This window comes from Mauremys reevesii, linkage group 2 (assembly GCF_016161935.1).
Source record: "Mauremys reevesii isolate NIE-2019 linkage group 2, ASM1616193v1, whole genome shotgun sequence".
Taxonomy (NCBI): Eukaryota; Metazoa; Chordata; order Testudines; family Geoemydidae; genus Mauremys; species Mauremys reevesii.
Window position 1 is genome coordinate 109825913 of NC_052624.1, and position 24955 is coordinate 109850867.

The window sequence follows — 24955 nt, forward strand, 5'->3', positions numbered from 1 at the left end:
TGCATAAGAGCCAGGCAACAAAACTGCATCTTACACTAGTCTACCCATTACATGGTTCTGTCTTCAACCCCCAACTCAGTGTTCAACAGAACCTAGCCTCAGAGGTGCTGGGAACCGATTTTATTAAGCTTTACTAGCATGAGGTGCCTGGTTTTAGTTGATGAAAAAAAAATACCAGCAGGGTTCTTGGTTATCTTCAAACCTGATTTTGCACATAACATCACTAACTGGGACTGACATTACTTGAAGAACACTTACGATCATACAGGAAGACCAGGCCCTAGTTCAAGGGTCGGCAACCTTTCAGAAGTGGTGTGCCGAGTCTTCATTTATTCACTCTAATTTAAGGTTTTGCGTGCCAGTAATACATTTTAACTTTTTATATGGTCTCTTTCTATAAGTCTATAATATATAACTAAACTATTGTTATATGTAAAGTAAAGAAGGTTTTGAAAATGTTTAAGAAGCTTCATTTAAAATTAAATTAAAACGCAGAGACCCCCGGACCGGTGGCCAGGACCCGGGCAGCGTGCACCACTGAAAATCGGCTCACATTCTGCCTTCGGCACATGTGCCATAGGTTGCCTACTCCTGCCCTAGTTCATCTGAAAAGCTGTACCATGTTGAATAGTAAAAGACAGTTTCTGACTTTGTTACATAATGCATCACTCAGGCAAAGAATGTAACTCCGCTGCTGGATATTCTGTTAAGTCATATTTATCACCATCAGGAGTTTAGCATCCAAAAAAGTTCTAGGAACTATATTACTTTATAGATTACTGCATGTACACAACTCCTTTTCCTCTTACTTTCATTCCCAAACACAATATGGTAAATCTAAGCTATTTTATAGTAGTGGGCAAAATTCCAAACATGTCAGTGAGAAGAAAGTGCTAAAGCAAATGGGAAAACAAAGGCAAGAGACTTGAGATGATAGCTCCTATAAATCCTGCCACGTGGCTACTTAGCCTATCCATTTTTGCCCCAAACAATATGGCAGCATTTGCTTTCTCTAATTGGCAGTTATCACTTACCAGAAATTTTAGAAACACTTCATACCATTGGGAAGGACCCAGTACTATCATTGATGGAATAGAATTTCCACAATATTCAACCACAAAACAAGGGAAGCACAAATAAAGGTCTCTATAACCAAAGTGCTTTATAGTATTGTAACTTTTTTTTTTAATTAACATTGTGGGTAAGTACCAACACTAGCAGAAAGCTTGAAGCACTGTTCTTTGACCAGCTAATGAAAAGCAACAGTATCAAAATTCAGAAATCAATTTTTCTGCAACTAAAAAACATCACTTAGCACCAGTAATTTATTTGCAGAGTAGGCACACAGGAGTCTTCATTCTGAAAACTGATGTATACCTGGTGGTTAAGCTTGAAGAATGACTGAAAACTTCTGTAGAATCTTACTACCAAAAGGAGTATAAAGGAAAGTTGACTACAAAATCGACACTGAAAAATGGGGTTATAGTCCCAAAAAAGTTACCCAAAGCACATTTATAGAATGTATACCTGCAGCACGTGCATGTATATTATTCACAGATATATAATCTCCAGTGAGAGGCATAGCTAAAGCTTTGAGAATAAAAATAATCTGCCTTAAAGAAAATATATTTCCAAACCAGCTTCCAAGAATAAATATCAGATTGGAGTGGAGGAATGTACTGCATTTATTGGCAATTGTTTGTCACATGACCAGCAGGCCACCCAAAGTCTAGCTAAATCACTTCTCTCATACATCCAGGCTTCATACATCTCTTTTTTCTTTTCTTTTTTTTTGGGAGGGGGGGGGAACCACAAGGGGGTGAGCAAAGCAAAAGACACCACACCCCACACTCGAGGGAAACAGCCGCTCCAACCTGAAATTTCAAGAAATCTCTTTTGACATTTTTTTCAATGTATTCATGTGAAGTGCTTATCTTTGAAATTTTAGCATGCTAATCTGAGTGAAGAGGTTAGTTTCACTTGGAACAGCATGAAACACTATGAGAGCAGAAAGATTGCCTTTATTTTAAAAATGAGTGTGTTGCTAAATGTTTCAAACCTAAATCTTTGAGTACTATTTGCATTGGAACACTTAAATTAGTAAACGTGTATGTGAATACACTTGTGTATCCATCTCTCCCAGAGTAAAATATAGTTAGACTGCTGCACACCAGTTACTACCTGGCGGTGGAAGTAGCTTTTTAACTTCCATGAAGCCAATTTTTAGCTAGAAGAAATTTTATTAATGCCGTGTGCTTGAAATAACCTTACACTGATCTGTATGTCCCATCACATGGAGCACTATTTGTGTGTTGAAACCAAGATCATGTCTTTTAAACTCACTTATTTTTGCAGTAGCTTGAATTTTATTTTTATTTAGGATGTTCAACTTCAAGTTTGAGATTAAGGCACTCTAGTCCTGTCAGGTCACTGGGCCTGTTCTGACAGTTCATCCTCAGATGTTGATGGAATATTTTAGTTTCCAGAGAGTTCTGGAGGACTATTATTTTGTCAGCAAAACATTCTATCAAAGGCCTATTTAGTCTTTATAGTGATCTTTTGCCCATGACTAAAGAGGCTTTCCACCCCCAAATATACTTATTGAACCTTCATCTTCTCAAGCTGCTGTTTACAGATTACCTGCAACAGAAGCTAGATGTCTTTGAAACTGCATGTTGAATTAAACTAACTGCAAGAAAAAATGTTTAGTCTTGTGCCATGGTTGAGAAGATCAAAAGGAAGCTTTTTGCCTCCACAGTACTGTCCACAAAGTTTTGCATTACAAAGCATGTTCAAGGCTGCCTCCACTCACGCACGAAGCCTAACTTTTTCTTGCTACCATGAAGATATCAAGGGAAAGAAATAAGTACAGCAGGAAATACACCAAGAAAAAGCTCTTTTCACAGAACACTAATTATGAAAGAAAACTTCTCCCAGGCACAACTTCTGCATCTGCAGGTAACAGTTTAAATGACTAGGTCATAAAAATTATATTTAAAATAGTCATTTACATGTTAATAGTGCTGTCTTTTGAACAACTTTTAAACCAGGAACACCAACTCCACAGAGATAAGTGTGGTAATTTGAGGGTCGGAGAATGTTTTAAAAATTTGTTTCTAGTTTCCTCTTGGTTCATGCTTTTAGAACAAATTCAAATATTTTCTTACAGAGTGTTCAGTCACCTGAGGGTTGGGGTGAATGTTGCTCATTACTTGAATCATATCCTGTGACAGATATTGCCATGGCAATTGTAGAAGCAGCAATGGAAATCATTTGACCAGGAAGTTCTGTCCCTATAAAAATAAACACATAAGTAAGTAAAGAATCAACCTCTTCCCAACTCTTATCACAATACTATTTATTTCTGTTGCTCAACATCCACTGAAATTGTACTTCAGTGAAACTGAAGTGGATAAATATTCACTTTAATAGTTACATATATTATGTAGACCCAGTATGATGATCTTGTGATGTTTCACTCCGTACTCTTTATGAAAATATGCTTTGGATAGGAATATGACATAATGAGCTATACTTTAAGCAAGATGGCTCATGTAAGAACCTTTCCAATGATATGATTTACTGAATGTGATTATCCAATTTGTATGCCAACTTCAGATACATAGTTAATATTCTTTGTTTCATTTCTGTATCTGTATTTCATATGGGTTACTTTGGGTGTCACCCCCAACTAGACCTTCAGATACAACAATGGAAAAGCAAGACAGGGCTAATGGCCCATTAGCAAAGACAATGGACTGTGAAAGAGCTTAGTCTTCCTGTGGATGCTCCAGACAGCTTACGAGTAATGGCTGCCACAGCCCTGCAAAGACATGGGTCTGAGTCACCTGGTACTGGACTCACCCCTTGGAATGCCAGTGTTCTTCCACTGGGAGACAAAAGGTTCCTGCCACACACAAAAGTTATACAAGGCAGGGGAGTGACATCATTGTAGTTCTTCTCTGCCTCCTCATCCAAAGAGACACTGAAAAACACCTGGAAACAAGAACTGAAGGGCATCTAGCTTGTGAGTAATAATACCTGAGGTCTCAAGGTGGAGACCAGTGAAGCTGCATTTCAAGAATTTCTGTAACCTACTTGTGACAATATTTAGGGTGAGAAATTACTATTTGTAACCAATTTCTTTAGTGAAACAAGTTTAGTATGTTTGTTTTGTTTTATTTGCTTAGCAAACAGAACAAAGCAGATTACTAGCTCTTTAACCACTTATAATTCACCTTTTGTAGTTAATAAGTTTATTTCTTGTTTATAATATATCCCCATTTGTGCATTTCATAATGGGTAGGGTGTAAGAGGCTGTGCAAACCTTCCTCCACATTGAGGGAGAACGTGGATTTCATAATATACCTTTGGGTCTGCACTCCAAGAGAGGTGGACACCTGAGTGCTGGGGGGAGTCCCTTAAGCCTAAGCTTCCCAAAGCTGATCTTATTATCTGTGTCATTCTGCAGTTGGGTGGTGCCCTGCCTGTGTGTGCGTGCGCTGGTGGAGGCTTGATAGCCTGCCTCAGCAAGACAGGTAAAAAGGGTGCCCTGGTTGGCAGAACAGGCAGGCTCAGTGATATCCTAACACATCAGGTGGCACCTTAAGGGGTCCAACCCGTCACACATCTATCACTGAGAACTTATCAAAATTTAGTGTCTCAAGAAAACGTATGCATTTTATGCCCTGGCTGTGGTCTAGGATTCTCATGGGGGAATTCTGTACCACTGAAAAATTCATGTTCCCTGCAGATTTTTTTTCCCCTCCACATAAAATAGACTGCTTGAAAGGTGCTGCAATTACACCTCTCACCCACTAGGGGCTTCTGTGGCACCAGAACAGAGGGCAGCTGCTCCCACTTTGGAGCAGCCAGTCACAGCAAGTGGAGATGGAGCAGAAAACACATGAGCGCTCTGCCCATATGTCCAGATAAGGAGGCATAGAATATTGGGGGGGGGGGGGGAAGAGAGAGAGAGACAGCATGGGGCACATAGGGCTGCTGGGGAGATCACAGACTAGGGTTCAGAAGGGCTAGTGTGGGGGACAGACTGGGATAGGTGGCTGAATGGAAGTGGGGGTACCAGGGTGGCTGAATGAGGGTGAAGGGCCAAATGTGGACAAGGGAGGGGGGTGCAGGGACACATGGAGACAGGGACAGATGTGCCGGATAGGGGTCAGCTGGAGTCTGCATGGGGGAGGAGCTCCAACAATCCCTCCATCCTCCTAAAAAACCTGTACCATACTTCTCCCACCCACATCTAAAAACCCTCCAGGTTCACTCCCTGCCTCCTTCCCAGCAATTACTTCCCTCTCCTTCAGCTCCTCCATTATCCCTGATTCGCACCTTTGCGCTGCTTCTTAGGGGTGCAGGAAATATGCTTCTGTACAATAGTTTAAGTTACTAGTAAATCTATTTGCTAAAAAACATTTCATGAATCTTTTTTGTCGTCTGTATTCTTACAGACATACTTGCTGACAGGTATTCTGAAATAAATTACCAAAATAATTGAAACTGTTGATTATACTGCACTATTTTAACAAATAAAATATGCAGAATTTTAAAATATTGTGTGCAGAATTTAGTTTTTTGATACAGTATTCCCCCCAAGACTACCTAGGAAGAGATCTCTCTTCTTGTCAGCCATATCATCTGTGAATTCCAGCTCACCAAAACTGTTCCAAGTGGCAGGCAATCTGATTAACCTGAAACCTCTATGGTTAGTAATAAAGTTTAGTGATCAAGAAGAACAGTTTCAGGGAAAACTGAGTCAGAGGGTACTATAAATCCATATTCTAAGTGTTTTTAGGATTGCTTGAGTACTGACCACCAGCCAAATGTAAATTGGACCGTATACTATATCCTCTATGATTAATCATTGAAGCCAACATGAGGAGCACTCAGTTCCTAGAAACTAGGAACTATTTTGGTACAACTAGTATGCATGAGGGATGACTTCCAGCCAGTGGAATTCATAGTAGGAGAAAACAGTTTAATCTCAACTGACATCTACACTTAGATCTTAATGGAAAATGTTGAGTGGAAGAATTCTAAGCATTTGTGGTTACTAATGAGAAACTTAAGGATTGGTAAAATGGTCTCAATAAGTTACTGCACAGCAACACTTATTTCACTAGGAGGGTAGTGTAGCACTGGAATTGGTTATCTAGGGAGGTGGTGGAATCTCCATCCTTAGAGGTTTCTAAGGCCTGGCTTGACAAAGCCCTGGCTGGGATGATTTACTTGGTGCTGGTCCTGCTTTGAGCAGGGGATTGGATTAGATGACCTCCTGAGGTCTCTCCCAACCCTAATATTCTATGATTCTAACACACAGTGTGACTCTAGAGTACAGCAGTTTGCCACACAGCAACATCCTGTGTGGGCACTGCTATGGCACAGTACAAGAAGTTCTGGAGTGCAGCTTGGCATGCTACTACTTAAAGCCACACAGGGACTTCCATTGTGCTGTAGCTTCATCCAGACGGCACATAACTTCACAGCAACCTGGTGTGCTGTAGATTCAAACCCTCAGTAGAGAAGCCCTAGTCTCCCCACTGCCCACCTCCAACATGATTACAGGTGCAGTTAAAATTGTTGACATACTTTAACCGTGTATTCCATACCTTTAAGTGTGTCTCTTTTAAATTTAATCTTAACTGTGCATTTCCTGGGTTTCCAATGCTTCTTGCATACCCCAGACTAACTACACAAGTACTGAAATGTTTTAATCTTAATTTACCAATATGTAGCTCAACCTTAACTTCAGTTTAACAAAATTTTGGAATTTTCTTAGGTTCTTCAAATTATTTGAACTATGAATGCCCTGCTATGATTTTCTTTATTCCCTAGAGCAGTGATCCTCGAACAGCAGCTTTCAGGGGGTCTGCCAAGCAGGGCTAGCATTAGACTCGCTGGGGCCCAGGTCAGAAAGCTGAAGCCGGAGGCCTTGAGCCCCACCACCCAGGGCTGAGCAATTTAGCTTCATGGGGGCCCCTGTATCATTGGGCCCCAGGCAACTGCCCTGCTTGCTACCCCCTAACACAGAACCCGGCTCTTCTATGCAGAAAACCAGTTGTTGTGCCACAGGTGGACCGTGGAGTTCTTATAGCATGTTGGGGGAGGCCTCAGAAAGAAGAAGGTTGAGAACCCCTGCCCTAGAGCACCCTGCTGAAGAGCAACAGGACATGATGGGAGTGCAGAATGAGTTCTTTACTCCCTGGGACATACTCCCGGGGACAACCAATTTGAGGGCAAGGATTCTTTTCTGGGATTCACTCCATGGGTGTCAGGGTGCATTAAGAGGAGTGGAAAAGGGAAGTGTTTTCTTTATTTCTCAAGATTCTTTTTCTTTCCTTCGTGTTCTCTTCCCCATCACAACTCAGGGAATTCTTCTCTCCTTTCCACCTTTCCTCTGCAAGCTTAAGTTCTCATCTTCAGTGCCCTACCTTTATCTTTGATCCTGGAAGATTTTTAGTCGTCTGGAATCAGAGCACAGGCACTAACATGTATGACACTGCCCAGTGTAATGAAACTGGTTTGTTCAGCCTGATCCCATCCCACACTCTCTGGCCTCAGTATAAGTATAAGGGCATGTCTACACTTACCTCCGGAGCGATCAATCCAGCGGGGGTCTATTTATCGCAGCTAGTGAAGACGCGATAAACCGACCACCAGGCACTCTTCCGTCGACTCCAGTACTCCACCGGAGCGAGAAGCATAGGTGGAGTCGACGGGGGAGCATCAGCAGTCAACCTACCACAGTTGTAAGCAGACCTAAGTACGATGACTTCAGCTACATTATTCACATAGCTGAAGTTGCGTAACTTAGATTTCCCCACCACCACCTAGCGTAGACCAGGCCTAAGACTCCTAAACAATACTTCCCTAGAAAGTCTCCTAGGATTTAAATCTACGCACTGACAAAATGCCTTTGTCCCATGACTGGAGCTCTGAAAATGAACATTTGTGCTGGGAAAACATTAAACTGGAGTATTTGAATTAGTAAGAAACAAGCATCTTTAGTCCTGTATGGCCCCAGTTCTGAGAAAGTAATCTCCTCATGTCTTTGTATAAGCAACCCAGTCTGCAAGCATATTGGTCACACTAATGAGAAGTTAGAAGAGGAACAGAAATTGCAGTTTAGAACAACAGTCTGGATTCCATAGAGTCACTACAGAAACATAACATTAGTATACTGCAAAACATTTGATTAGATAGAACCAATCAGACTTCAGTTTTAGGAAGCATAATCCATGATATTTTTAATTAGCAAAAACTCCTACTTTCTCTATAATAGAGAGTACACATACACAAGTCATATGATATTAAAATAAACTCATGAGTAACCCAAGCAGTTTTACAATTTCAAGTCCTCCATTTTCCATAAGTTTACCTTGGTTGACAGCAGAAGAAAAGTGACTTATTTCTTACCAGAAGACTCCTTTCCGCTCTGTTGCTCATGCAACATGCCCACTGTCATCAGAAAAACTATAACCAGAAATACTGGAATCCTCCAGGAGCCAGCCACAGAAGCTAGAAAAAAAAAAAATTTCAGCCAAGTTTTTCAGAATTTAATAAAAAATGTTAGTGTAATGCAGCCATTCTGAAGAGGGCAGCCACAACTGGAATCTAGCAATTATAGATCAGTGCCTAATATTACAGAAATGTGAGAAATGTTTCTAGAGTTACAAAATATTTAGACATTTTATGCATTTCTTTCCATTCTTATGGGACATTTACATTTCTCAATACTCATTCTAATACCTATTACTCAGCACTCTTTTTATTCAAGTAGTATTACATTATATTGGATATATAATTTAAATTTTTTTAAAATATCTTACATTTCAGAATAACTAAAGAAACAACTTTCTTTTAGTAGAACTTCCGTAGAATGAGACAGAGGAATTTTCTTGCTTGCTTTTTTTTTTTTTTTGGGGGGGGGGGGGGGTTATAATGCTTCAGGATTTGAAGACCAATATTTGTTTGGCTGAAAACTATCCCACAAAGCCACTACATGAGATCTTAAACCACAAAATAGTGTACGTATGGGCACATTTGTGCAACAGTGCATAAGAGATGCTGCCTCAGTAAGACATGAAGGAGTGAGCTATGAGCTCTTTCAAGAATATTAGCTCATTATTAATTATATTAATTAACTACTGTAATGGCTAGTGACCCCATACAGTTATGCTATTAGAAAGACAGAAATAGAACACGATCTTAGTAAAAAAAATTAAACATCCTTGATATCAATATGCTCAGACTGACTGTAGGAGGAAGAGTTTATTTCCATGTTAATTCTGCCATTTGTCTTTTAGGTCTTTAATCTTTGTTACTGAGATTCTCTCTAAAAAAAAGTAGTAAAAAGTTACAGATGAGGGGCCAAATTCTCTCCTGTGGCCAAGTTCTGCAGGAAAAAAAAAGTGGTGTCAAGGAGCTGGTTCTGATCCTTGATTTTAAGGGCCAATCACCACCTGGCCCCCGTCAGCATTTAGAGCAGCCGCTCTAACTTACACCAGTGAAAAAAAGGCAGGCAGTGCTGCAGAGTTCCTCCATATCCCCTCCCTGTTGACTACTCCAGGGGGATGGCAGCACAAAAGCTACATCCTGCAAACTTTACACCAGCGATGAGTTCTCCTGCACGAAGAGAAATTCTCTGCTGGATATTTGTAGTAAGAATCTGGATCTTTTGTGCCATCTGAGGAGGGCAAAGAGGCTGGATCTCAGTTGAGAATTTAGCCCAAGGTTGTTCTTTGTTAGGCTTCCGAATAACATTTTATACACAAACACAATGATGTGTTACCCACCTAAGTGGAAGAGCAGCATTATCCAGACAGGAATGGAGATTGCTCTTAAATAACGTTCAGTGCTTGCATTCCACTTGAATGAAATGGTCAATAGATAACCAACAACCAAGGTCCATATCTTTAAAAGAAGAAGATATTTATGGGCATACATATGTACTACACATACATCAATATATACAGATCCATATTAATCAACAGTTAGGGTTTTTTATACCAACTCCTGCACCTTTGAGGGTTGTCTATTGCAGAGGTCTCAAACTATGGTCCGCGGACCACCAATGGTCCGCGAACTCCATTCAGGTGGTCTGCGGATAGTTCCCTCTAAGTTGCATGCCTGAGTGGCTGCACACAAGAGAATGAAGGGCCATCCACCTAATTAGTGGAGCTACGCAGGCATGGCTTCACTAATTAGGTGCCTGGACCCTGGAGAAGATGCACATGTAAGGTGAGGTGGTGGCCTTGGGGGGAAATAGAGGATAGGTGGGAGGAGACTGGGCAGTGAGAAAGGGGGCGGTGGGATTTGGGATGTGCAGGGCTGCAGTGGCTAGAGAAAGAGGTGACTTTCCCAAGCTCCAGGGCTGCGGCTGCCGGGGAGAAATGACCCTCCTTCCCAGCCTCAACTCTGTGGCTGCTGTGGCAGGGGAAAGACATCCCGCCTTTCCAGCCCCAGCTTGGGGGCTGCTGTGGTGGAGAAGAGAGGGAGAGACTCCTCCTCCTTCACAGCCCCAACTTGGGGGCTGCCGTGGCAGGGGAGAGAGGGCACATCCATCGCATTAGAAAGGTAAGACTACTGATCTTAAAATGAGTTGTGTGCTTTTATTTGTAGAACAAAAAAAGTTTATTATTAAGGGTTTTTTTATATAGCGATTTTATCCAATCCAATTTACAATAGTTAGCTAACAGTACAAACAACATTTGGAAAGATCATTAAGTGGTCCTCCGAGACCCTCAGCAATTTTCAAGTGGTCCATGGAAAAAAAGTTTGAGAACCACTGGTTTACAGTATTAAGCCACACCTGGGGAAAAAAATTGGATCAATCTTTAAATCAGAATATTTGCAACTATTAAATTTCTTCTTTCTATACCAAAAAATATTGGGTTGCCCACTATATACCTATTTCAAGTTTTTCCTAAAGTTTAGGTCTAAACTCTGATATGGTTTAAATTTGTTTTATTTTGAAGGGGAAGCTCTCTAGTTCTAAATAACTATTCACATCTGTATTGAGGCGGTCTGGCTCCCTGCCACCCCAGAGGGGGATGAGCCTCTCTGGACACCAAAGTGGGAAGAGCCAGCAAATCCTGTACCCGCCCCCTCAGCGGTCAGGGTGCAGGACAGGAAGTATAAAAGCCTGCCACCAGAGCTCACTTGGCTCTCAGCCACTGGAGCGACCAGACGTTTGTGGCGTAGCTCCCGGTGAGGAGACCACGGTGATCGGCGGCCGACCTGAGGACTGGACAGACCAGACACCACCGGAAGCTAGCCCGAACCCAGAAGAGCTGCCAAGCCTACCACTCACCAGCTATCCTGAGGAGCCCATGATGCTAGACCCCCCGGAGGACACTACTTGGACTCAGGTACCTCTAGAGGAGGAGGAAGGAAGTAGCCCGGGGGCAGCTGACTCTAGTCTGGCTGTAGCACTGCCAGAGCCCATGTCAGTGTGTTGCAGCCAGGATTCCCACTGATGCAGCAGCAGGTCTTCTGCTGCTGCTAGGGCCCTGGGCTGGGATGCAGTGGAGTGGGTGGGCCTGCATCCCCCCAGCCACCCAGCTCATGGGTGGCAGTCTCTCCCTCTCCCAGGCCTTTGGAGGCTTGGGCCTACTAGTGACCATTTGTTGCCCCGCCCTGACCCAGGGCCTGGGCCTGCTAATACTGACTGTTTGCTGCAGGACCATGCTAATTCCCCAACACACTTGACCAACGCAGTGAGGCGGTCTGGCTCCCCACCACCCCGGAGGGGGATGAGCCCCCGCCAACCAGCCTACACCATCATTCTTCATATTCTCCACTCCCTTTGCCAAAATAATCAGAACTAACTATCACTTGTGTAGCAAGACAAAAATGTGATCTTCTGTTAACTAAGATTTGCATATTTTCCTGGTAAAAATCATCTTTAATGTTGATGCACAGTTAAAGAGTTAGTAATCCCATCCATTTCTTCTTTATGCACACAATGAAGTTTCTTCCCAAAATGGAGATGGTCAAAATTGACAGGGAAAGGAAAAAGTTAAGTTTTATCACCAAACTCAAACTGAAATGTAAGCCTTTAATAGCGAATGGTTCATGCATTTGACTATTAGCGGTAAATATGCCCAGTGGTCTGTGATGGGATGTTAGATGGGGTGGGATCTGAGTTACTACAGAGAATTCTTTCCTAGGTGTCTGGCTGGTAAGTCTTGCCCACATGCTCAGGGTTTAACTGATCGCCATATTTGAGGTCGGGAAGGAATTTTCCTCCAGGACAGACTGGCAGAGGCACTGGGGGTTTTTCGCCTTCCTCTGCAGCATGGGGCATGGGTCACTTGCTGGAGGATTCTCTGCAGTTTGAAGTCTTTAAGCCATGATTTGAGGACTTCAATAGCTCAGACATAGGTTAGGGGTTTATTACAGGCGTGGGTGGGTGAGATTCTGTGGCCTGCATTGTGAAGGAGGTCAGACTAGATGAGCATAATGGTCCCTTCTGAACTTAAAGTCTATGAGTCATTGTACCACTTTGTTACCCATTTAAAATGCAATAGGAATGCACTGAGCAAAAAGGAGCCTTTTTTGCAAGCTCTTTCAATTCTATTGTACTAACAGGTTGTAGTAGGCCAGAACTATCACATGGGATTCTTTTTGTCTGCTTAATTTTGTCTCTTACAGCTCTACTTCTTGGATAACTGAAACAGAAAATAACTAAACAAATGTTTAAGCTCTACCGCTTTAACTGAACCACTAGACAGGAAAGAAGAATTTATTTGAGCATAAGCTTTCGTGGGCTACTGCCCACTTCATTGGATGCACAGAATGGAAGATATAGTGAGGAGATGTGTACAGACACATACAGAGAACATGAAAAGGTCAACTCCCACCTTTTCATGTTCTCTGTATGTGTCTGTACACATCTCCTCACTATATCTTCCATTCTGTGCATCCAATGAAGTGGGCAGTAGCCCACAAAAGCTTAAGCTCAAATAAATTTGTTAGTCTCTAAGCTGCCACAAGTACTCCTGTTCTTTTTGCGGATATAGACTAACACGGCTGCTATTCTGAAACCTGTTTAAATACGGTGGTTGACTTCAGTAGAGCTAGGATTTCAATAGGAAAACTCCCATTAACTTCTGACGGACCAGAATTTAAAAATATTTCTTTATCAATGTTAATACGTATCAGATTATTAAAACTAAAAAACTACTTGGCTTTTCACTATTTTTGCTTTTTTTGTATTTTACTCAGATTTGACAACAAAATATTAGCCATTCAATTTCTTTATAATCAGCTTCACTTTTTCATTCTCATGCATTAATGAATGTTTAAGTCCAAGACCCATTTTTTAATTAGAAAATAATCATAGAAATTTCTGTTAACATTAAGTTTCCTATATTTAAACAGAACACACACACACCCTTAAAATTTGGACATAAACTACCTGAAAGTGTAACATCTGTAGGGCCAAACTGATTATCTTTATTAATGTTAATTACCACCTAACACTACAGGCAGCCCCAATAAGGTACAGTGGAGTGGCTTGTGAAGTAAGATACTGCTCACCATGAGTAAAGGCATCAATCTAGCCCTTGACTTTAACCACGTATCAGATGCTGACTAGTACAGTATCTAATCAATTTTGCTCTTCAGCTTGAAAAACTGATGAGATCTTTAGATTTTTAGTATTATTTTAGAAAAAAATTCCACCTTGTTAAAAAGAGCAGAGTGTTTCAAATACAGGTCTAACTTTTCATTAAAATATTTCTTGCCCTTGTTTTGTCAGCAGCAAATTGTTAGCAGGGCATAAGTAAGGCTGCAAGTCTGTCACAAAGGTCACAGCTTGCATGACTTCTGCACCAACTGGTGCTGGCCCAGAGCTGCCCGAGCTGGGCAGCCCCTGGGCCAGCTGCAGCAGTTCAGTGTGTGGGAGGGGGCTCAGAGCTAGGGGAAGAGGCTTGGGGTGGGTGCTTAACTGAAGCAGGGGGCCCCCCTGCAGCTCTTAGGCAGCGGAGGGGATCTCCGCACTGTGCGCTGCCCACACCTGCAGGCCCTGCCCCCGCAGCTTCCATTGGCCAGGAAGTGCAGCCAATGGGAGCTGCAGCAGCTGGCACTTGTGGCAGGAGCAGCCCCTGCCCTGGCCCATGCCCCCATCGCGTAGGAGCTGCCGAGACACAGATCCAAGTAGGGAGCCCCACCAACCCTCCCTCGCCCAGCAAGGGTCCCAGATTACCTGCCCCAGCACCTCCGTACCCTCCCTCTGCCAGCGAGAACCCACGCCACCCACCCAAGTTTTAGTCATGGTGGGTATTTTTAGTAAAAGTCATGGTCAGGTCATGGGCCATAAACAAAAATTCACGGTCCGTGACCTGTCCATGACTTTTACTAAAAATACACACTGACTAAAACGTAGCCTTAGGCATAGACTTGGATATCAGAGATAACATTAAAATAAAATATGCTCCACTGTTCAAGTAGTACATACAGCTCCCAAATCATAACACTTAAAGTTTTCAAATAATTTCAAACAAAACAAAAATAATATCTAAATATTTAGCATAGTTCAATCCTCATTTCCAAAAGTTTAACTGTTATAATTGGTTATAATAAATTGTTCATGAAATTAATGCATTTCATATTTGTGTGCTAACCAATCAGATTGAAATTCCTGTTTTAACAGGTGCCAGCAATCTTGTTTCAGAAACCAAATAAAGATATACCATTCCACAAGGCCATGGAAACCAGCTGTCAGTTGACTCCAGAGGTGTGAGGGATTCGATTCAAGTGAAATTGTGGATTAACTGAATCTATGCTAATTTAGGTATTGGTGTTTGCTAATGAGCAGTACATTTGCAACATCTGAAATATGATGCAGAACATTTTTTTTAAAATTTGAGTGACCCACTTTACAAGTTGTTAATATTGCTGAAAATTCTACTGACTAAACAAATTACTTGAAACTTAATATGGGCTGGTTCTGGATGATGAGAATCAAATCATAACTTGAAAATAATTTCCTACATTTATAAAATATACACACTAGATTGTTGAATGGCTTTCCATGGATTTCAGTGAGAACATTAGTGACTGCTGCACATTAGTTACTGATCACACAGATTACTGGTGTGCATCTCCAATGAACAGTTTGGAGACTATAGTTTGGTGGGAGGGTGATAAGGGACATACTTGGAAGAGGAAGATAGTCAATATCTGCTTTTGTGAAAATTCCAGTTCCAACGACTATTACTGTTCCAATCCTAGCATGGACACAAATTGCACACTACTCACATCCCTCAAGTGGGCTTTAAACCCACTTTAAACAAATTATCCTATATTATAATGTCTACATGGGCCTGATTGACAAAGGTGTGTAGCTATAACTGGGTCAATCTATATACGTGTACATTTCAGATCTTGGGGCACACATGCATACACTAATTAACAAGACTGTACCAGGTTGAGGGAAAACAGCTAAAGAATTTCCTTGGGCAAAGAAAGGAGAATAAGTCCTCATCCCTAACATGCCCTAAAAACAGGTTTTATTAAATGGAATACAGGCCAGGGGCCTCACTTCATGAGCACATTTATTGTTCAGACATAATCAAGTATATTTATTATTCAAATGAAAAGTTTTCAATTTTGTAAATAAAAAGACAGACAAAAAGACAATCAAATCCCCAGTCTACCAGCTAGCAAAGTCTACTACGCTCTATCACCATTGACACCAATATGCTTATCACTTGAGCTTGCTTTTTTTCCTTTAATAAAATTTGAGTACCTACTCAAGGAAATTTTGGCCAAGCAAGTCTCAGTTTGTTCAAGTCACAATCAACTGATGCTGTGTTGACTGGACAGGAGGGCAAGTCTTAGGAACTGTCAGTTTTTAAAATTTAAACTGCCCCATCTTCCATAATTATCTTTCTACCATTTTGATGCAACTCACTGTGACAATTTGCTTCAGACAGATTTTGAGAAGAAATCTGGATCTTCAGTTTTAAATACTGGAAGAGAAGTATCAGTCACAATTACATACTAGCAGCCAAGTTTCAGTCTCTATTTCCTGTTCTGGGATTAAAAAGCATCTAAAATGACTTTGAAGCCCAAATCCCACTGACCTTCAGGAGCCCGAAGTCTCGTTAAGTGCCTAAATCTCTTCTGAAAATTGGACTAAAGCCCTTTTAAATATTTTACTCCTGGGCTCCATTTATCACCTTCATATCTGAAATCAGTCACGTTGGTTAAATAATGGATAAAATCAATAGCTTCTCTAAATTGTTTTTTGGTTTTGTTGTTTGGTATTTCCTTTGTTAATTATATCAAACCAGTTTTCATTTAGACTGCAACAATAGTTCCTCTGAAATCCTATTTCATTTAAAAAAAAAGTTTGGTGTGTTATGTAGAATCCTTTGTGTGAAATCCATGCTATATTTTGATCTACTCATACTCACTATAAATTACTGTGGTAGTTGCATGTAACAGAGACAATTTTCTCGAGTTTTTCCACTCAGTTTCATTGGGAAGATGAATCCTCAAGCCTTTTTTTTTTATTTTTCTATCAACCAACTTGATGGTAATTGCAGATGACTAAACTTCCATCCTCCTTTAGGATGTCATGTGTTACTTCTTTCTCAGTGAGGTTTAAATAGTGAGCTGAATGCTTGTATGTCAGAATTTTAGGATGGTTCCAACAGACAAGTTACCTTTCTTCCCCCATGTGACACTGCACCCCATATTCTTCATAAAATATAGCTGTATATGAATATGGCATAACTAAGATGTTTTATGGGAGATGGATCATGTGATGTATCACTGGAAAGGTTATGATTTGCTGAATGTGATTATCAAATTTGTATGCATGTGTCAATTCTGTATTTGAAGTTAGGAATATTGACTATGTAACAATTACAATTGTGTATGTACCTGGGGAATGTTCACCAGAGAGCAGGCAATCAGCCTGAATGGGCCATTAGGATAGACAATAAAATAGGACTTTGAAGATGCTGATCTCTCATCTGCCTAGACTTCCTGTGGTCATTACAAATAAGCCTTGTCTCATGGAGGCTTTAACACTGCAAGATCATATGATGTCACCTAGTATGGAGTACCTCCTTGGACACTGCTGGTATTTTTCCACTGGAAACAAAGGATTCCCACCTTATGTAAATCCTATTTAAGGCTGGGAAGTGAGTCAATCAGGGCTCTTCTCCATGGCCTCCCTGCCCAAGAAGGGAGAGGAAAAGGCACTAAACTAGGGAAAAGCAAGGGCTGAGTCCAGGCTGATACAGGAGTCTAGCCTGTAAAGAGATAACTGGAACTCTGAGCTTCAGAAACTCTGCAGCCTGCTTAAAACAACATTCAGGGTGAGAAATTACTATTGGTAATCTGTTTCTTTAGTGTATTAAGCTTAGTTTGTGTGTTTTGCTCAGTAATCTACTTTGTAGTCTCTGTTATCCCTCTGAGAGCTAATCGTAGACTCTGAGATTCTGCAGCTCGGTGTATCCCTGCCTGTGTGTGTGCTGGAAAGAGACTTGAGAGCCTGTCACAGCAGCATGGAATAGTAAGGGAAACCCAGGCTGGTAGGACAGCAGGCTCAGTGGGACCCCAGCACATCCGGTGGAACCCCAAAAGGGGGGCCCAACCCATGACACCCCATTTATCTTCATTGTCTGAACAAATGACAAATACCTCTTTTGCCATACTTCTCTCTGCATTCTTCGATAACACCTTCAGCAACTTGATCACAATGTGCTGTAGTTTTCTTGGAAGAAATAGAAAAATCCATTTTCCCCCACCCTCCACTGATACTTTATGTACCCCTCTCATGTTTCACCAATTGTTTTGCATTCATGTCGGTGCAAATTCTGTTAGCTGCACCATCTAGTAGTGAAACAGAGTTTAAATCTGTCAGAGGAAGCGTATTCAGCACAAGGTGCTTAATGATCTCTGCAAATTGCTGACTGAAGGCAATGTCAGCAAAAAGCTGTAACTTCGAGTTCAAGTCTTTGCTTTCAGTTGTTTTTATATTTACTCCTGGAGGAATTTTACCACTGCTGCGCATATGCAGAATTCATGTCCAGCGCAGAATTATTTCCCCCCTCCAGAAAATAAATTTTGCCTGAGAAGTGCTGCAATTCTGCTTGTCACCCACCAGAGGCCGCGCTAGCATCAGGACAGTCAGCAGTCAGCTGTGTTCATCACAGCACTGTGCCTGCAGAGCTAGATTAAGATAGACAAAGTGGGGCACACAGGGCTGCTTGAGGGCGGGAGGGAGAGGGTCAGAGGCTGGAGTTCAGAAGTGCTAGTGGAGGGAGACAGACTGGGTTGCAGGCTCAGGAGCTAGTGGGGTAACAGCACTGAGCCAGAACTGAATGGGAGAAGGGCTGCAAAATGGAAGTACACAGTAAAACGTGATAGAAGTTTAAACCTCAGTCTCAAGATATGGACAGTATGCTGTCCAAACAGCAGACTGAAAAAAAAGACTTAATATCATGATTAATATTTAGACTTAAAGATAAGTGACTTTTACAAGAGAAATTCCAATGGAATGAAGAGGATGGAGACCAGACTGAAGGGAAAGGAAATCAAGACATTATAAACAGATACCCCAGCTCAAGAAACTGAGATAAAAGGGAAAAAGAAGATTGGCTAAAAAGAAATGGAGTTGGCAAGTTGAGAAGTTTACCAACTTAACTTTGCTTTTTCCTGAGTTTTCACAGCACCATATTTACAACTTCAATGTTCTGATCCTGAACAACTTAAGTTGATCAAAAATGAAATGGGGCTTGCATGCACCTTCAGATTCCTCACTGAATTAAGCAGGGTCTTTCCCTTGGTTTACTGCAAATGCCCATTTTACATTTAAAACACAGAAGTTAATATGCATGAAAGCTCAAAGAAGTGCCTAAAGTGTATGTAGGTAAAATAATTTCATTCAAACTTGCGGACAGTGTGAAGCATTTTTCATCCAAATTTCAGCTTTAAAATGAAAGATTAGTTTCTGAAGTGCATAGTAATTTCCATGGTTGTATAAATGTAATTATACATGAGTGCTCTAAATGTAATTTAGCCAAATCACAACCTATTTTAACTAGGACTCTGACCGTAAAATACTGAACTTAGAGACACTGTCCCAAATTTCAACTTTCTACCTCACATTTCTAAGATGCTTCAGCTGTTTAAAACAAGTTTGTAATTACAGCAAAAAGTATTTGAACTCCTTTCGTTCAATAATTAACTATTTTTGTTCAAACAAAATAATTCATCCACGACCAGAGGCCAAACCTAGAAAATTTCAGGGAAAAGCATCTTAAGATTTCTGATCTTCCCCCTCCCACTAATACTTGTTAAAACATTTTAGCAAACATGGTTACAAGTGCTACTTAAGTTTATGCCCTGATAAGCCTGAGGTTAGGAAGAATATCTATCTATATGAAACAATAAATAATTGGGTAGGTGTGAATGGAGAAAGGCAGGTGGAGAAGAGAACTATGGGTGTCATATTCCTCTGAAGCTTCCAGTTTCATCCAGTGAAAGAGGCAGAATACTGGACTGATGAATCACTGTTTTTTCCTAGTATGGCAAATTCTAGGCTCCTATTACAGAGGCCTATATATTTGTAACAAACTCATGGATTATATTCACTAACAAAAAAGTTCATTAAAGTCAAGAGAAGAGATCATTAGTCTATATTTTTTCTATATCTAACACAACATTCCCCACAAAAAGGGGAGGGAGGCGGGAAATGAAGGTATTCAATACACTCAACTCCCTAAAACAAAATTCAGCTGTATGGGCCTGGTTTGCAATGATGCCTTCTCAGAACTCCATTGACTATGGGGACAACACCCACACAGATGCCATCACAGGACACAGGTCTAGATTTCCCTCAAAACGTGAATGCACAAAAGAAATGGCCTACTCCCTAACTCTTTGGATTGACGGTACAAAATATTTTGTAATAAATAATACCATCTTATATTTACAGTGCCTTTCTTCCCAAAGCACTTTACAGACTGACAGATCATAAAGATGCATGTAACTTCGTTCATGTGAGTAAAGTTACATACATGCTTAAGTGTTTGCAGGATTGGGACACCTATATAAATTTATATTTAAAATAGTAAAAAGGGTGCCTATTAACATTCTAAGCACCTTTCATATAAATTACAAAAAACAGAGACAGAGGGATCATCTCTCCCAAACAAGTCTGGTAAAAATACCAAACCTGAAAAAAGAGCTCTCTGTAGCACAAAAGTTTTGTCTCTCTCACCAATAAAAGATATTACCTCACCCAGCTTGTCTCAGTGGTAAAAATAGACTGGGGTAGAACAGAGCAGCTATTTAAGATTATAGAGCATCTTTGTGCAACAGTTTAGAATTGGAAGAATAACTAAGCAGAAAGTAATAATTGAAATTGGTATATGGCTAAAATACCAGGATATAGCACATGTGCTATTGCAACAAATCAGGGGTGGGGGTACTGTATAGTGGGGGTACTGAGAGCCATTGAACCAAACTGTAAACCCTGTATATGATGGAAACCACTTCAAGCCCACACCCCCAGTTCCAGCACGTATACAACAAATGCTGAGGTTCAATCTTACATAAACTGTTAAATACCACACTCTTGAACCTCAAGTCAAACCTTTAAAGACATGTAATGTATTTGCTCTGAATGAGACTTCAAAGTCACGTCCGTTCTAGGTGAGCACAAAAGATTCCATGGCATTCTGTTTAGCAGTAAAGTTTACTTCAGTGTCCCTAAAATTTTCTTTTCCTGCCAGTGTTGTGCAGCATACTCTGCAACATCCTAGAGTAAAAGCTATGCACACATATTGGGAAGAGCTTTTGGGAAGGGCTTGCAGATTCTCTAAGATGAAAACCATCACATAAATTAAAGATTTCTGTCAATAAAGAATATTCTTTGTAGGGCAATATGATTTTAAGCATCCCACTACTCCCTACCACAATTCCCATCTAGCATCCAGGTAGCTAGAAGTGTGGTTACCAGTGACTGCACAACATGATATTCCTGGGATGTTTAAGGTAGGTCTCTATCAACAAACCATCCTAATGTAGATGCCACTTAGCTAGGGCCATACCAAATGCATGGCCATGAAAAATGTGTCATGGACTGTGAAATCTTGTCTTGTGTGTTTTTACCCTATACTATACAGATTTCATGGAGGAGACAAGAGTTTCTCAAATTGGGGGTTCTGACGCAAAAGGGAGATGTAGGGAGGTCAAACAGTTATTTTAGGGGGTCGCAGTATTGCCATCCTTACTTCTGCTCTACCTTCAAAGCTGGGTGGCCAGAGAGAGGCAGCTGTTGGCTGGGCACCCAGCTCTGAAGGCAGCACCCTGCCAGCAGCAGCCCAGAAGTAAGGGTGACAATACCATACCATACCATGCCATCCTTACTTCTGCGCTGCTGCTGGCTCTGCCTTCAGAGCTGGGCTCCAAGCCAGCAGCCGCCACTCTCCAGCTGTCCAGCTCTGAAGGCAGCACCACCGCCTGCAGCAGCACAAAGGTAAGGTGGTAGTACTACAACCCCCCTACAATAACCTTGTGACACCTCCCCACAACTCCTTTTTGTGTGAGCAACCCTATAATTACAACATGGTGAAATTTCAGATTTAGATAGCTGAAATCATGACATTTACAATTTTTAAAGTCCTATGACTATGAAATTTACCAAAATGGACCATGAAATTAGTAGGACCCTAGCTATAGCTTATACCACCAATTCAGTGAGCAAAATAAACTGGCAAAAGCAAATTTATGTTGTTATAATTGCATCTAGACTAGGGCTTTTGCCAGTACAAAAATATTGCAAAAACAAAACCACACCACTAGAGTATATCGATCAGAAAAAGTTTCTAGTACAGACACAGGTGAAGTGAAAGCAATGCTAGCCTTCCCCATGTCTTTCCAAGCAATACCAACAGTGATTTCATATTGAGGCTGGTTCTGGTCCTCTTTCAATTATTCGAGGTTGAGCTTTAAGGCTGGGAATCCACAAGTGTTTAGACTCCTAAATCCCCAATAAAAATCAATGGTATTATTTAGGCACCTGACTCCTACTGTACATCCTACCAAGGGACTTCCATACCTAACTCCCACTGATTTCACTGTTGTGAATCCCATCCTTGCTTATCAAGCCTGCTGAAAAGTGGTACAGCAATGGTTCTCAAACTTTTGTATTGGTGACCCCTTTCACATAACAAGCCTGTGAGTGCAACCTTCTCCCCCCCCCCCCGCGCTTATAAAGTAAAAAGCACTTGTTTGTATATTTAACACCATTATAAATGCTGGAGGCAAAGCAGGGTTTGGGGTAGAGGTTGACAGCTCACAACCCCCCCCCCCCCATGTAGTACCTCGCAACCCCCTGAGAGGTCCCAATGCCCCGTTTGAGAGCCCCTGTGTTACACAGCACCAGGCTAAGCCTCTCCCTGCACAGGGATGCTGAGGAGGAAACCGGCACCAAGCCCTCTAAAGCCCATGCATGGGAGCGACGGGGCGGGGCAGGGGAGAGGTGCTGAGCCACCTGGGTGATGCTCGGGGCAGACCGCGCCTCTCCGCACACATCTATGCGATCCCCACGGTGGCAGAGGCGAGGCCGAGCCCACCCCAGCCCCCAGACTCACCCACAGGCTGCTGAAGAAGTCGAGCCCCCGGCAGATCAGGAGTCCGGTCTGGGCCAGCAGCACCTGGACTCCCAGGGAGCTGCCGAGGCAGTAGAGCCCGTAGAGCAGGGGGCCGCCAGCGCCCAGCAGCAGCAGGAGGCGCCGCCTGCGCAGCACCTGCTCGCCCAGCGCCTCGGCGCCGTAGTTGGCGAAGCAGATGGGCAGCAGCAGGGCGGCCAGCAGCACCGGGGTGCGGGAGCGGTGCAGGCGGCCGAGCCAGCGGCGGCCCAGCGCGGTGAGCGAGCTCTTGAAGGGGTGCAGGAAGGTGCCGCAGAGCACGGCCCAGAGCAGCGGCCGCAGGAAGGCCTCCAGGATGAAGTAGACCAGCACGGCGGCGCCGCAGCACAGCCCGGCGAAGAGCAGCGCCCCGGTGTTGTAGAAGGCCTGCTTGATGGGCTTCTCCAGCCGCGGCAGCGACGACACCGCCGCCGGCGGCAGCAGCAGCAGCCGCGGCGCCGCCCCGGGGGGACCCGCCGCGCTGCGCTCCGGAGATTGGCTGGTGCTGCTGCCGCCCGCACCGGGAGCCGAGCAGGAGCCCGGCCGCCTTCGCCCCTGCAGCGGGGAGCCGGGAGGAGACGGGGCGCGGGGACTCGCCGCGGAGTCTCCGCTGTCAGCCATCGCTCCCGCCTGCACACCGTTAACCGCCGCTGTCGCCAGGGGAGAGCGGCACCGGCACAGGCGCCGCCGCACGTTACGTGAGCCGCCGGGGATTCTGGGAAATGTAGTCTGCCTGGCCTTGCCTCCCCACGGAAGAATGGCTCGAAGAGGATTCTGGGAAACGTAGTCTCTCTTCCTCCCCCTTCCCCAGGCGATTGTGATGCTGAGAGCGTATGTTCGTCAGACGAGGGAGTGCAGAGGATGCCGGGAAATGCACGCGCTCGGGGCAGGGCGGGGCGGGGGAGCCTGACGGTAGAGCTTTCCTAATGGCGGTGATTGGTGAAGCAGGGGATGGTGAGAGATGTAGTTTCTTGTGCGTTTACAGCCCGGCGCGTCAGTTCTCTCACACGGATTTAAAAGGTGAGCAACTGGCCATAGCCCGGAGGGGTGAATTTTTTGCTCCTTTATTATTAAATGCGGCTGGAAAAGTGGGGCGAGGCGTGAAGATTCTTTTATTTCTGTATACACATGTAAAAGGCACAGGTCCTGTTTATTCAGGAAGACTCAACTAGAATTTTCGGGTCCTGAATCATCTGTAATTAAATTGGTTAAAGCAGAAACAGTTCAGTGTATCCACCCTAACTGATGTGATTTAAGTTTTGTTCCACATCTGCCCTAGTAGCACAGTCCTAACACATATTGATTGCATTCCCACAATTCCTGGGTACGTTTCCAGAAGCTGTCCCTTTTGCGGAATTTCATATAGCCACTTAAACACTGGGAGACAGTAAGGGATGGACTAGCCTGCATTTCCTCTTGTCTGCATCCACTCTGGCACCACACTAGTTTGGAGTGAACTAATTAAGTATTCACTGTGTATTTAGCCTGATGTATTTAGTTTGTTCTACTTAGTTATTATACCATTTGCAATTTGGAGTGTTATTGTGTGTGGACAAAAATTATTCTACAACGGGTCTAGATACTGTAACTGGTTTAATATCCTTGGTGTAGCCCAGGCCTCTGTGTCTACACACAAAAGCACTTGTAATGTTTCACTAGTGTTCCAAGTACAGTATCTTTGGTACACTAGCTCTGAGTAAGTCTTATAAGGCTGCTGTCCACACCACTTCCATTCAAACTGTTTGATTCCTAGGTGGTGCACCTGCACTAATTCAGTTTGTCCCAGCAAAATCCCACAGTGCTTCAGCCCCATCAGGTGCCATACTGGTGAATACTGGTGAAAGAAGATGGGTGAGGTAATATCTTTTATTAGACCAATCTCTGTTGGTGAGAGAGACAAGCTTTCAAGCACAGAGATCTGAAGAGCTCTGTGTAAGCTCAAAACCTTGTCTCTCTCACCAACAGAAGTTGGTCCAATAAAAGATATTACCTCACCCACTCTGTCTCTCTAATATCCTGGGACCAACACAGCTACAACAATATTGAGTAGTGATAGCACTTTCAAAGCTCCATAGGTAAGACTGTTCAAATTTGTATTTAAAACAGAGATATTCTTTGATTTGGATGAAGTATATGTCTTCCCCAAAATTACAGCATAAGAACATAACATAAGATCAATGAAAGCTAGTGCAAGTACATCTACACAAGCTGGGAATCACACCCCTAGCTCACAAGCAGAGATGTAGCCTCTGAGTGCTGTGATATAGCCATGCTCTCCAGAT

General features: G+C 42.7%; 1 protein-coding gene across 1 annotated transcript in view; it reads right to left on the reverse strand.

Moving 5' to 3' along the window:
- The window catches only part of LOC120397277 (transmembrane protein 245-like), a 132827-nt gene extending 109533 nt beyond the window's left edge, over positions 1-23294 (reverse strand). The window contains exons 1-4 of the mRNA XM_039522976.1: positions 22638-23294; positions 9810-9927; positions 8431-8532; positions 3183-3293 (exon numbers count right to left, since the gene is read on the reverse strand). Coding sequence (XP_039378910.1) covers positions 3183-3293; positions 8431-8532; positions 9810-9927; positions 22638-23294 — 988 coding nt within the window. The remainder of the gene's footprint in view (positions 1-3182; positions 3294-8430; positions 8533-9809; positions 9928-22637) is intronic.
- Between the last annotated feature and the right edge of the window lie 1661 nt (positions 23295-24955).